Raw genomic sequence first — 14771 nt, forward strand, 5'->3', positions numbered from 1 at the left:
TTCCCAGAACGTCACTAAAAGGTTTATTTTAGTGGTAGCTACTATTATGCTTAAATGTATTAATTTTAGTTTTTTTAAACTTATTTTCCACACCACTGTGCATTAATGATTTAAAAGTTCATATTCAACGCCATTTTGTTCCAGCTCTTTCATGGTGAGGCTTTTAAAATGTTGGCTACATTGGAAAAAACACAGAAAGCTTTGGTTTTTAAATGTCTACTACTCTACAAAATATTTTGAATAAAGCGTTAGTAGTTGGCAGGCCTGCTTTTGTCGCACTTAAAAATAATATAAAAGTTTAATCTGGCATTCTGAGGATTTTGCTACCACACGATTATGAATTGTTTTAAGAAAATGTAAAGCAAGAAGCTGAGATTTTAAGGCATTTTTAAACTTACCTGGCAGAAAGTGTTTTCGGACCCTAGCAGCGTCTTCATCAGTGAACGAAATATAAGCATCGAATAGTTTTCCGTCATCTCTTTTGTCTCGTTTCTTGAAACATCTCCATTCTCTCGAATAGAGCCACACTTTTAAATGATATCGATATCGGAAATACAACAAAATGGAGGCCACTGTCATCATTAGAATCACTGCAAGGTATGAATAAAAAAAAACAATTATTTTTGAAAATTGTTTATTAGTAATATATACACCCAAAATTAGGTTATATATCATTCAAAATTTTGACAACCATTCAAATTGAAATAACAGTTTTTCTAATATGCTCAAAATAATGATTAGGAATCTTTACTGGCAAATTAATAAAAATTGCCCACATTAACCTTACTCTCTAGTTTTATCGAATCTGGGGGGTGAAAAAAACGCTAGGCTGCCTACTTTCTGATCTTTTTGTGAAAATTTCTTCTAGTGGTAGCTGAGTTAATGTTTTAATGTATGATTCTTTATTTTGTAAATTTGATTCAAATTTATTCAACACACCACTACATTTAAATGAAACGGGGAAGAGAAAACAAATATTCCTCTCTAAATTTGCTTCTGCATTTGTGCAAAACTGCATTTGTATTTTTTAATATCCTGAACCGTTGGATAACAATATCGAGACATGGGACTAATATTAAGATAATGATTTTTGCATACAGTTCTGAGCAGTATTAATAAAATCGAAATATGCACTGTCCATGAATAAGGTCAACTTCATATGCTTGCTATATTTTCCTTGCTTTGTTCTTATGGACAATTTAATGCGTCAGTTTTAATAAATTAAAAAAAGGAAGCTCTAAAATGCAAATTATTTTTACAAAGTTGATTCGTAATATTATCCCCCCCCCCCTACTTACCCAATCCATCCAAAGCCGAAAACATGAGGTCGAGTAATCCCAGATAGTAGTGCAAGGTTGATTTTAATGACATCAACAACCTTTATCGCAACCCCTGTACTAGGGTTATAAATGATTAGCAAATAAACCATGCAAGCTTGAAATTTAACTATGCTACCAATGTTCGCATTAATTTCGCAAAAACAACCCTTTTATATCGAGATTGAATCTGGCTTTGCGAAACAAGACTAGAAAAACGTTCTGAAATCACGAATAAATCATCCTTTTCAAATCAACAGTAGAAAAGCGTTTCCAAACCGAGGATAAATTCACCTTTCCAAGATTTCATTTAGAATTTATAACCCTCACTTAAACAAGGTTTATTCGCGCTTTTCACACTTTCTTTAAAGCTCTAAAAGTGAAAAAGTAAAACCAATTTAGCCTAATCACAAGTTTTCAACGCAAACATAATTCTGCATTTCAGAGCTTGGACAAAGCTAGAGAGAAGAAAAAGGCAAAAAGAAGATTTACAGTAAAAGACGAAAATATCTCATTTTTGTAAATTTTGCATACTAATATTTCTTCCAAGTCTAAAAAAGATTGATTGATCAATCTTTCTATGCCGACCAAATGAAAATACAACGTTTAACATAGTGTTGCGTACTATCTGGATTTTCATTCACAATGTAAAAGGTACACAACAGTTTGCAATTGGTTTAATAACGTTTTATTTGGAGGAGATTTCTGGGTTTTGACGATTTTTGAACTAGCTTTACTTTGGTATAGATGATAGAAGGGCCGGGATAACCTGGTTGGAAAGGTGTTAGGCCCATATCTAAGAGGTACTGAATTCGATCCCGTTCTGTCGGAGATTCTTCTTGTAGTATGTGGTAACTGGTGCGCATTAAATCTGTCGGGTCATGAAGTCCTCCATGTTCCCATAACAAATTATACCTCTCGTAGGACTGAATTGGAGATTGATTGTTCTATTGTTCAGGTTAGAATTACGATTCTGTGGATGAATGAATGAATATGTGAATGGCTCCGCCCTATAAAAAGGGCTGTGAGGAGTGTACAGCTGAAGTCGTACTTTTGGACATAGCACTGATAAGCAAGAAACGCACCATCGGCATTAAATTTCACCGAGGTTACTTGCTTACATAGGCAAGTGACATTAAAAACAACAACATAAATGATAAAAGAAAAGCATCTTTTAACATAACTTTTCTGTAGTTCAAGACATGTTTGATATTGATACTTACCCGCACCACCTACCCCCATTAAGATATAGTTCCGTATTAGTTTAGGACAAAGCTCGATTTCACTTAGAGTAATTATTACTCTCCCTCTCATATTCTCTCTGTCTTCTTCAAAGCTGCATCGTGTCTCGTTTACATCTAAAATCTGAAAATATTTCGAAATTTTAGAAATTTTCTAAAATGGCATTAATCCGTCAATTAGGGTTACTTTGCCTAGTTTTAAATTTCGATTAAATTTTTCGCTTACTTCAGTAAGAGAGTAATTAAAATCGCCAATTAGTGGGAGAAATTGGTATTATAATATTTAAATTCGCTTTCATTACTTTCCCTTTTAGTAAAAATTCAAAAATGTGTTAGGCAAACATATCCTTACTACCGGCGTACTTTATTACGTAACGTAGTTACGCCAAGTTGTCACGTAACGTAGTTACGCCAACTGCTTCTAAAGTCAACTTTTTGGAAATATTTCCTTTATGAGGGGGGGGGGTCAAATAAGCAAAAGTATGCATCTAAACAGTTAAATATTTTTTTAATCATTAATTATTTTTATAAATCTTCTTTGCTCGTTTAATTGTTAGATATTTTTTTTTAATTTTAATAGATAACTGTTAGCAGAAATAATTAAAAAATGAGAAAATATATATTAACGTACAATGGGACTCATTGTTTGACAAAATCTTGAAAAGTTTTTTCTCCAGTCTACCTCATTGAATTATTTATTATTATTAATATTTATTATTTTTATAAATCATATTTACGCGCTAGAGAGTCGTTCAATTGTTAGTTCCTGGTTTTAAAATTCTAATTGAAAATTGTGAGAAGATATAATTTAAAAAAAAAGAAAACGTACATATTGGCACATAATGTGACTTATGCTGTTTGTCAAAATCTTGAAAGATTTTCTTTCCCAATCTGCCTCAGGATAAAAAAAAATTTCTCTTATCCAATTCGCCGATGTTCTAATCGAAACTTCAATTTTCTATTCAATTTGTTTTCTCTCATCGGCCTCAATTGTTTTCTCTGAGATGGAATTTTGAAAACAATGCCAGTCAGGAAAATGCTGGATTCATCCACATTCTCATAAGTGTATGGCTTCTTTTTGCCCTTAGTTCTCAGATAGGTTGAAAACCTTTGATTTTTGGCAGACAATGCTTCAGAGATTTTCCCTGAGAAATATATATCCATCCAATTTACACTGCACTAAACACAAATAGTTATAATGATTCAACAGCCATTTTTGTTTGTTTTACGGATAAAATTTGTTAAACTGCTTGTTCAACGGTCACTATACAAGACAATTATTTTTCGCTCTGATAAATAATATATATATATATATATATATATATATATATATATATATATATATATATATATATATATATATAACTAACTAACTCAGTGGCGCGACAGCCCATTAAGAGGGCCAAGGCCGACTGTGCCCATCTCAGTTTTCTTGACCTTGGGCTCTGGGGTGCAGGAGCATGTGTTCCAGTCAGGTGGTCAGCCGAACGCGGAACCCCCAGTGTTAGTTCCCAAGCAAGCTTGGTACTCATTTTATCGACCCACTGAAGGGATGAAAGGCTGAGTCGGCCTTGCCCGGCCCAAGGATCGAACCAAGGACCTGCGGCACGGCAGCGCGAAGCGCTACCGCTCAGCCACCGGGCGTCATATATATATATATATATATATATATATATATATATATATATATATATATATATATATATATATATATATATATATATATATATATATATATATATATATATATATATATATATATATATATATATATATATATATATATATATATATATATATATATATATATATATATATATATATATTATTTATCAGAGCGAAAAATAATTGTCTTGTATAGTGACCTTTTCTTTTTGCCAATCCAAATTCCATAAGACTCCAACCAAATTCAGGTTTATTGCAAGTGGCGTTAATAGTAACATGAAAAAAATCGGTATTTACTTTGAGAATAATCTTAAAAAAGTTTATAGCAAAATTAATAAACTTACTAAAAATAATAATTATTTAAATTGGAATATTAAAAATAGCATCCAGGTTTTAAATACACTAAAAACTTTAAAAAATGTTGATTCAATTCACTGTTTTGATTTCGAAAACCTATATGCTTCCCTTCCAACTAATAAAATTCATGATGACCTTCTTCAAATTCATAGCATGTTTAATCTCAGTGATATTATTAATGAAGATAACTGGAACTTTCTAGTACATATTAACCTTAACAACAATTATATTCTTTTCAATGACCACCTTTTTCAACAAATTAATGGTATTCCCATGGGAAATAATTTTAGTACTAACATCTGTAATATTTTTCTTTTTCTACAAGAATATAGATTTGTAAAATCACATGTTAATCTTCCAATTAATTCTCTCTTTCTCAGATTCATTGATGATCTTTTAGTTATTAATTTTAATGATTTCGATATTCTAGCAAAACATATTTATCCAAATGAATTAATTCTTAATAAAACAAATAATAGTAATTCTTCAGCAAATTTTTTAAATTTGACTCTTAATATTAATGTAGATAAAAATATTACATTTAAACTTTTTGACAAAAGAAATGATTTTAAATTTCCAGTTAAAAAATGCATTGATTTTAACTCTAACTTAGCCAATAAGGTTTTTTCTAATATTATTACCAATCAAATTCATAGATTTTACAGGAATAATTCTAACTGTAACGAGTTTTTATTAGATACTGATATATATAAAAACAATTTAATTAAAAGCCATTTTCCTAGTTCATTTCTTAAATTCTATTTTAAAAATATCTTAAAAAACTTGGTACATTAATTTTTAATTTTTATTTAATTTTTCTGCTTTAAGAATGAGCTCTGATTTTTTCAAGGTAGGAACTAACTATGATAAACTATTCCTAAAGCCACTGGACGGAATAGTTTGGATGTATGACCTTTTATACTGGATTAGTTAAATATTTTTTAGTTACTTTTTAGTATTTGTAGCCTCTTGAAATTAATTTAATTTTAATTGTCCAGTATAATAAACAGTTTATTTATTTATTTATTTATTTATTTATTATTTTTGTATAAGTGGAATGGGCTCTGGTTCGTAAAGAACAACCCCAAATGAATGCAGGTGATACGTGTATACTTTAAAATTATGTAAGTTTGTATAAATGAAAAATAAAACCTATAAACGGTTTTCTATTCCTGTATGCAGGCTCTGATTTTTAAATAAGTCACCCTATGAAATATGGATATGTGTAATCTGTAAAATTATGTAAGGTTTTTGAATGAAGGATAAAGTCTATAAACGGCTTTCTATCCAATTGTACAGACTGACTCTTAAATTAATTTCCCTATGAATGATTTTTTTTTAGTCTGCTAATTTAATCAATTCGTTAAACATTTTCATTATTATTTCTTTTAAATTTTTAATTTTTTCTCATAGATGGCAGCACTAATATTTTACTAAAAATTTGTTCTTCTTCTTCGATCAAATATATATTTTTTTAATTTTATTTTATTCGATTCAAGCTATAAGCACAACTTCCAATATTTTACATCTTCGCGATTTTTGTTAACTGTTTTATTATTGTACTTTTAAACCTAAACCGCGCTTTAATTCCCGAAGGTAAGTTCGATTTCTTTTTACATTTTTCTTTTATTTCATGATTTTTTACAGCATAAGGTTTTTTGTGATATCGACACATATAAAGAATAATTTTTATCTTAGGATAATTATTCTTTATTCAGAAATATCGCATTTATAGCAATTAGATGTTTCTTGATAACGACTATATGCTTTTACCATTCTTGTTTCTCTATTTTATTCATGTTTTCATGTTAATTTGTGTATATATATATATATATATATATATATATATATATATATATATATATATATATATATATATATATATATATATATATATATATATATATATATATATATATATATAGAAAGAGAGAGAGAGTTGTATAGTTTGTGTAAAGTTAGAACTCCCCTAGCTATTCACATGGACCCGTAGCGGTTACTATGGCAACGAGGTATTTCAAGTAGGGGTGTTGGGTCATTGCATAGGATAGGTTTTGGCTCGTGGCTGAAGAGAGAAAGGGAATCTTTCTCTTTGGTCTACTGTGTTAGCCTTAGAGTGAAAGGAAGCTACCCTCCCTGAAATGAGCTATTCTTGTTTCCATAGCAGCAAATGATCTCAGACTTTTTGCTGAGGGGAGTTCTTACCGTAGACAAACTATACCTTACTTTAGAACTTTCTGCCAGCATCCACTTTCTGAAAGGCAGAGTATCACAATCACACTGCCATGGATTATGAGACAGAGTGAAAGTCTGGACTTTAGACGGCGGATTATTGTAGAATCTTGTGATATTGTTTTCTGCCAGTAGAAGAGTCTCTACGTTATTCGGAAGTGTAAAGTCCAATTGTGAAATAAAGTTGCGTTCCAGATTCAAGGTACGTAGCTTGGACGTTGGATGAAGGTTGAGTTCGATTGGATTAGATAGCATGTTTTCTCGAAGATTTAGTTCAATCGTCAATTCTGGAAATCTACTTGGAATCTAGTAAAATGTAAAGGTATTTTAATGAATAGAAAAATCTTCAGAATTATGTTCACGTACATTGCGCCAGCTAGAAAACGGACCACCCTGAATAACTTTTGATTTATTGATCGGTTCTTTTCTTTCTAGAACTCAATCTTAATGGTTCGAGGGGGTGTTCTCAAATATGCTAATACACATAGATGATATAATTTAAAGCACGAAAACAGACACAAAAATGCACTTTCTCTGAATGAACGTACCTTTTTCTGCAATGGATTCGGCTGTCTCAACTCTACAATTCAGGGGTTAGCCGCAATCTGAGAAATATCGTTTGGACTCCTTAATTTTAATTTCACTTTTTACGTATTTCACCATATCTCAAAAATATTTTTTAAACGAATATATGAAATTTGCACATAATTATAAAATCTGTTTATGTAAAAATATGCGAAAATAACTTTTGCATTGCATTATTTGTAATTTATTATTATTACACTCTATAACGAAAAAATCGACGCACCAGGAAGGAGTTGTCCGATTGAAACGAAAATTGGTGGATAGGAAGACAATGTACAAAATAGTAAATGATTAAAATTTCAGAACAATTGAATAATTTATTGCAGAGTTACAATAACAAGTTCAATAAGGTGTTGACCCGCCTTTAGCCTGGATACAAGCTGCCACACGGCGTGGCATAGACCGATAAAGCTCCCGGATAGTCTTTTGCGGTATTTTCTGCCAAATTCGATCCTATTGTCGAACGAGGTCATCAACATTCCGTGGTAAATGCAATCGCCTTCCCATCATATCCCAGACATGCTCGATGGGAGAGAGATCTGATGATCTGGCAGGCCAAGGAAGTGTTTGATAAGCTTGCAGACAGTTCATAGCAACTCGCATCGTATGTGGTCCGGCATTGCGTGCTGAAAAACCAGCCCAGGGCGCTGCAAAAGGAACGGTAGCAAAACTGGTCTTAGTATGTCGTCGACGTACCGCTGTGCAGTAAGTGTACCTCTAATGACGACCAAAGGGGTCCGGCTGTCAAAGGAAATGGCACCCCATACCATAATGCCTTGTTGAGGGCCGGTGTGGCGTGCAATAGTGAAGGCAGGATCCGCCCTCTGCCCTGTGCGTCTCCAAACACGTCTTCGATGATCGTCAGGACACAGTTGGAAGCGGGACTCGTCACTAAAGACTATACGTCCCCAGTCGGCATCATTCCAGCCATATCTGTTCAAAACATTCATGCATACGAAATTTCAAAGCGAGCGGATGATTGCTTCTTGGTGCGTCGATTTTATAGAGTGTATATTTAATAATTGTCAGAAAATTTTTGCATTGTAAGGATTGCAATTTCTTATATCATTTTGAGCAATGCAATTCTAGATGGAAAAATATGAAATTTGAGTGAAATCGATCGAGTAATTCTAGAGAAATTGAATTTTTTAAAAAGTCGTATTTTTGAAATTGGCATGTTTATCCGTCTATAAAAGGTCTGTTTATGCAGAGAAAGTACTTTATTTGAGTCTGATTGCGTATCTTAAAATATCGAATGCACTAATTAATTAGCATATTTGAGATAATCCCAACGAACCATTAAGATTGAGTTGTAGAACGTGATATCCGATCATTAGTTCGAAATATAGTCAGAATGGTTTATTGTTTTATTTTACACACTGTGCTTTACATTTTGCGATTGCAATTGTACACCATAAGAGGGCTCAAATTGTATCTATCAGAATAGAATTAGTAAAAATACAAATAAGTTATCAAGATGTGCAGTAACTTACTTGCAGACATTACATTTTTGAAATATTTAAATAATCAATATGAATTTGATGCTGTTAAAATTGTAAGTCAAATAATCATAGTTATGTAAACTAAGAATAAAATTTTTTAAAAATATTAAATTAAAAATAAGTTTATTTATTTATTTTTGAAATAGTAAGCTATAAATTTAATTTTACTTTAAAATCACTTTCTAAGCGCGATCTTATGTATTTTAAATTAAAAAAAATTTCACTACAAAAAAAAAAATATCTGACATTTTCGGCTTTCAGAAATTTTGAGGTTGACATTACTTTTTTTTTCTTATTTCAATATAAACAAAAAAGGAATGATAACAAGCTGTGAAAAAACTGTAGATAAAAAGATATTTTTTAATGATTATTTTTTAATGTGCAGAAGCAAAATCCTTAGTCAAATCTCACTTTTTGCTGTATAATTACTCAGGTACTGAAATTTTTCATCCATAAGACTCCTTTAAAAGAATTAGAGGTGCTAACATTATCTTTTTTGTTTCTTATTCCAAATAAAATTCATTGCAATCAAATAATAGAAAAATGCGAAGCATAATAAAATGATAAACATCGTCCCAGAAATAGTTCGGTAATGATGGAGATTCAAGAGGTATCAACAGGATTGGTATAAGTGTCCCCTCGAACGGTCGATGAGATTTTTCTATTGGTAGAAACTTCTATATTTCAACGTAAAAATCTTTTATTTTAAAAGGTAAGTTTTTAATTGTTTAACCTACAAGGGCAAAACACTTATTCTAAAAAAATGCATACAGGATTGGTTAGTGATTGATATTTGGCACGTCCCTGGCTGACCGGTATCACCTTCCTAGCTCTGTACAAAGCGTCTAGATAGCGGGTTCGAACCCCACTGTTACCCTGGATGTATTTTCTTGATATCATTCTCTGTATTTTGCTATCTGTCCTTCTATTTGATAAAGGTTTTTAAGCCTAAACGTATTACACAAGCCTGAAAATGTATGCAATTCCAATAAACCAATTTATACTACCAATTGCATTCTGCTAAACATTTTATTTTTATATTTATAATTGATTCTTGCTTTAACAAATTTGATTCAATTTGAGTTGTATTACCGTTAAATTTGAATAGAACCTATTCCGGTTCATAGTAGCCAGTCCCGTAACACTAATTAAAGGTATACTATTAACTACTAGAATTGTAAAACTAATTGCTTTCAAGCGCTTGCACTTTTCCTTAAACAACAAAGAGATAAAGTATATCGTTTCAGTATACTATCTTTTGTCGGAATTAATGTATTTCTTGATTAAAATTTTCGATCGAAATTTGTTGTTCGAAAAGTGTTCAACATACTTGTTTCAAGCCCCAGCTAGTTATCTTACAGATGTGCCAACTATCTTGGCTCTGAGAAAAAAAAATATTTTGCTGTGGTAACGAATTTTAAGTGATGTTTAGTTTGGTATTTTTTATTTCAAGTACTTTTTCCACTGCTACATATGAAGAATTCAAAGTATCATATGAAGTATAACCTTTTTTGCAGTCATCTCGTGGTAACACTCTTAGAAAGTAGGCGGAATTATCCTTGATTACAAGTTTACTACATAATTCTCTACCAATTTATTAAAACTTTTGCAGAAAGCGGAGCAGTTGGCAGACTTCATCTTATTGTGTTGTAGGTTTTGGCAAAACGTCGTATTTGGCAAACCAACGTAAGTTTTTTAATTTAACTAAATATTATGCAATTTATAAATTTATTAAGAGAAATAGATTTCTTGAAAAAATAATAATAAATACCCGGCTCAGTCTGTTCGAAGAGCAATTTACATACGCATATCCCTCGTCTTGGTAAGGAACACATGAACATTCACAAATACGAGTTGGGCAGTCTTCTTTAGGCCAAGATAAATCTTGCTTAGTCAATTGACTCAGCATATTTGATTTGAAAATGAGTGGTGATGAACACATGAACTCATAACTGAAGTTTTTTAATTTATTCTTCTTCAATCTATTAGTCAAATCTTCATTCCATTCTTTGATCCACAAAAGCCGGCAATCACACACCCAATTATTTCCTGCAACATAGAAAGATCGTAAATGTATTAAATTTCCCAACTTTGGAAGAAGTTTGCTTGAGATTTAATCGGGCCGATTTCATTCCTAACGAATATTAATAGAAGAAATTTTTTTAAAGAATTAATCTAAGGCATTCCAGTGATGAAACGTGATCTGATTAAAAAAAATTTTTAATTTTTTTCATTCCATTCAATTGATTAATTTAATTTTGCATTCGTAACTACCATAATTTATCGACGATCGCAGAGATGCCAACTTGCTCCGGAGAGCAAATATATATTTTAAAGTGGTAGTTTATCAATTGTGATTCTTGGTTTAATAAATTCAATTTAGTAGATTTTTACCCGCCACTATTTCTAAATAATTCGTAGGCTTATAAAATTCACCACTTTATAGTTCTTATGTCATCATATACATTTTAAAAAGAAAGAAAAAATAGTCAAATATTTGCCAAATTTACTTTGTAGTAATTTACCGTTTTTTTAATTATTTTGGCGTGTCCGGAGCAGTTGGCATCTCTGCGATCGATTTAAAACATAAATCCTTTGATCATTCCTTTTCAGCGATTAATTAAATAAAATTTGAAAAAAAATGCTTCTATTGATCTCTTTTGGAATTTTTGTTTTTCTTGTTTTAGAGCTGTTTCTCAGGTCCCCAGTGTCCCTCACAATTATTATAATGGTAGCTAACTTACAGATACTCCAACTACTGCGGATTTTCTGTAGTTTAAGAAAGTAAATTCAATATTATATTTATATTTTAATAAAGTTGAATTAAAAGAATTTTGTCCAGTGCGAAGTTACTTAAAAAAAAAATACATATAATATACAGACGAATGCTAATATTTGAAAAAAAAATTTACAAACATATCTGCTCATTTCAAAAAAATTTTGCTTAAGGTCACTATCACTGAAAAATATAATTTGAAACTGCGGTACATTCGTAATAGTTGTAGTCTCTGAAATTGTCCGAATCCACTCTCACGAAGTATTTTAGTAGATAGCGTAAACAATTTATATATTCTTCGAACTTATTTGTTCATTTAATATGCTTTGACGGGGCAATCCCTCTGTGTACCGTGAAGGCCAACCGGGGTGAGGTGAGGTAGGGAGATGATGAGCTTAATTTCGCTTTTTATTTCTCATGTAATCCAGATTCCTTCGATTTTAAATAGTTTTTTCTCCCCTTTTTTGTAATTTTGTATATAACTCGTTTATCTCTTGTTTATTGTCAAATCGTCGCTTTCTTGTATCGTGGCAAATTATTTAGATCAATAGGCAGGTGCAGAAAGCCTTAAACAATGTGATAAATTAACCTAAAAGGAAACCTTATGAAGTACCATCACATTAAGATTGCGTTTCGAAGGCTTCGTCGTCATAAGAAATTATGCTCTTTTTCTGAATAATATACTATTTTCATCACTGCTGTGAGTAGGCAACAGTTACTGATAAATGTGAGGACAAGTTTAGTCTCTCTAAGCCTAGGGGTGTCTAGGCTTTAGCTGAAAATACCGTAAAACGCCAGTATGGAGAAAAGCAGAAGTTCTGTGAAAACGAAAAGCATTTGTGGTCTAATTTTTGAATATTTAAAAACTTACTCCAATGCTGTCCTATCTGGACTCATAAAAATTTGTAAAAACTGGGAATGAGACAGAGATTTTGATAATTTTCATCTAGGGGGAAAAATGCCTCCTAATTGGAGACTTTAAAAAAAAGTATAACAACTTTTAAGATATTCAAGTTAATTGCCCGTTGTAAAGCTCGGATAATTCATAACTGAGGGATGAGATATATAGTTTAAAATTATCACTTTGTTTTAAGCTTAAAGCACTTAAACAGCGGCTTTTTTTCATTTTCTGTTGCATCAGAGCTTCGAGAAACCATGTTAACTGTGTACCAGACTAAGCTAGGGCTTTTGCACATTCTTCGGGTTGGCCATCACCTCCTACATGAGAAAGCCTCTACATGGTTTTAATTTTCTAATCAATATTTCTAATGTTATGTAAAAACGTCAATTTGTCATATTGAATTTTTCATTGTTTTATTATTTCACAAGTGAACGGGTTGATTTTTTTATGGCTATCACAATGTATTCGAATGAACTTCAATGTATGTCATAATTAAATATGTGCTAGTTATAATATAGAAATTTAATTAGTGAAATATGTATCAATTTATGTTAATATTTATTTATGTCAACTTACGTATATATATGTCAAATTATGTTTATATTTATATATGTCAACTTAGATTCGATGAATCAGATATTCAAATGTTATATTTACTCAAGCAAAGTGCTTGTTCTTCTATTAGCTACCACATCGACTGCTAAATTCAAAATGTTATTACTATAAATTTTCTGTAAATTTCTAGATGTATGGGATAGGGGCCGCTAAGTGGCCCAGGTGCCCAATTTTTGTAAATAAAAGTAAAAAAGTAGAAAGTTAACATTTAACATTCCAGATCACCTCAATAATTTGATTATTCAAGCACATATAAAAAATTATGGGACGGATGTAGTTTAAATTTCCCCGTCCACCAATCATATCTGCTCGGGTAACTTTTTTTCAAACTCCCACTTGGGTGAATGCAGGGTTGCCACGAGTGAGTAAAAATACAAAATTTGGTGACTAATAAAATTCAAAAATGTATTAAAATGAACATCTTTTTTGACATTTTTTTAGTCTACTATTGAAACTAATTGCAAAGAATGATTTCACTTTATATATGAATAGAAGTTAGGATTGAATAATTAAATAAACAAAGATTAATTGAGTTTCTACCAGAGCTTACAATTTTATTTGACCGTGTCAACCCAAAGCCTCCTACAACTGAAAGCCTCCACATGGTTTTTTATAGGCAGTCCGATCAGACCACTATCAAGGTAAACCAGTTTACAAAAGTACCCTTTAATAGAAATTCTAGTAAAAATAAGAGAGTGGTAGCAAATATATGTCTAAAAATTTGTTTAATTTATGAATATGGTTGGTTTGACTTATTCCCTTGTCTACCACTACAGATTAAATTCTCAAATATCTATGATACATTTCTCTCAGTCAACTTTAGAATAGAATATGGGTTCCATGTGCGCAACTAGTTCACTTTTTAAATTGTCTGAGCGGAGTACTTGTAATGTAATACAAAAATTAAATACTTTTGTATTAATAAAAGCATTAAAACTTCATTCCTTTTCATTAAATATCTTTAGTAAAGGATAAGGGTAGAAATTCTATTTTGGGACTTCAAGGCTAAAAACATGCCAATGAATAATAATTAGATTAATACTTCAAAAGAGAAGTTATTTTAAGATCTTTCACTTCCATATAAGGAAAGATTAAACGATTTGCTTTGAGTAATAAATAAATTTGATGAGGCGTAAGAATACAGAAAAGGCATATGACTGAAACCTTTTTACACTGTTTAATCATCCTATAAAACGCAGAGCACAAGTTTCTGCGTGGCTTTTTGTTGTTTATCATGCTTTAACTAAAATCCGTCTGCTTAGACGGGACATGGGTCTCCACCCATCGCCAGCGGGAGGAGGTAAAAATGTGTATGCTTTCACCATAGCTTATAAATAAACAGATAATGCACAACTGGACTCTTTAATTCTGCTTTTTAACTTAAATACTAAAAAATATCGGTGTGGATACACCGCATATTAGAAGACGGCAGGACTGTTGCTTTGTGCAGGAAACCCCTTAAAAGAAAATTTTTGTGCAATACTATTGCGAACTATGCCTAAACTGACTGCTACTTCGTCGCCTTGGAAATCCCTGTTTCACCCCCTTTGTTTTGAAGAGAAAAAACTTCATTGGACTCCT

The 14771-nt window shown here is 31.4% G+C and overlaps 1 protein-coding gene across 1 annotated transcript in view; it reads right to left on the reverse strand.

The window, feature by feature from the left end:
• Positions 1-14771, reverse strand: part of LOC107445007 (protein toll) — a 33335-nt gene that overhangs the window by 11690 nt on the left and 6874 nt on the right. The window contains exons 2-5 of the mRNA XM_087162696.1: positions 10670-10947; positions 6806-7117; positions 2540-2681; positions 399-590 (exon numbers count right to left, since the gene is read on the reverse strand). Coding sequence (XP_087018822.1) covers positions 399-590; positions 2540-2681; positions 6806-7117; positions 10670-10947 — 924 coding nt within the window. The remainder of the gene's footprint in view (positions 1-398; positions 591-2539; positions 2682-6805; positions 7118-10669; positions 10948-14771) is intronic.

Source organism: Parasteatoda tepidariorum, chromosome 5 (assembly GCF_982258835.1).
Source record: "Parasteatoda tepidariorum strain Cologne lab strain chromosome 5, Ptep-v5.0, whole genome shotgun sequence".
Lineage (NCBI taxonomy): Eukaryota > Metazoa > Arthropoda > Arachnida > Araneae > Theridiidae > Parasteatoda > Parasteatoda tepidariorum.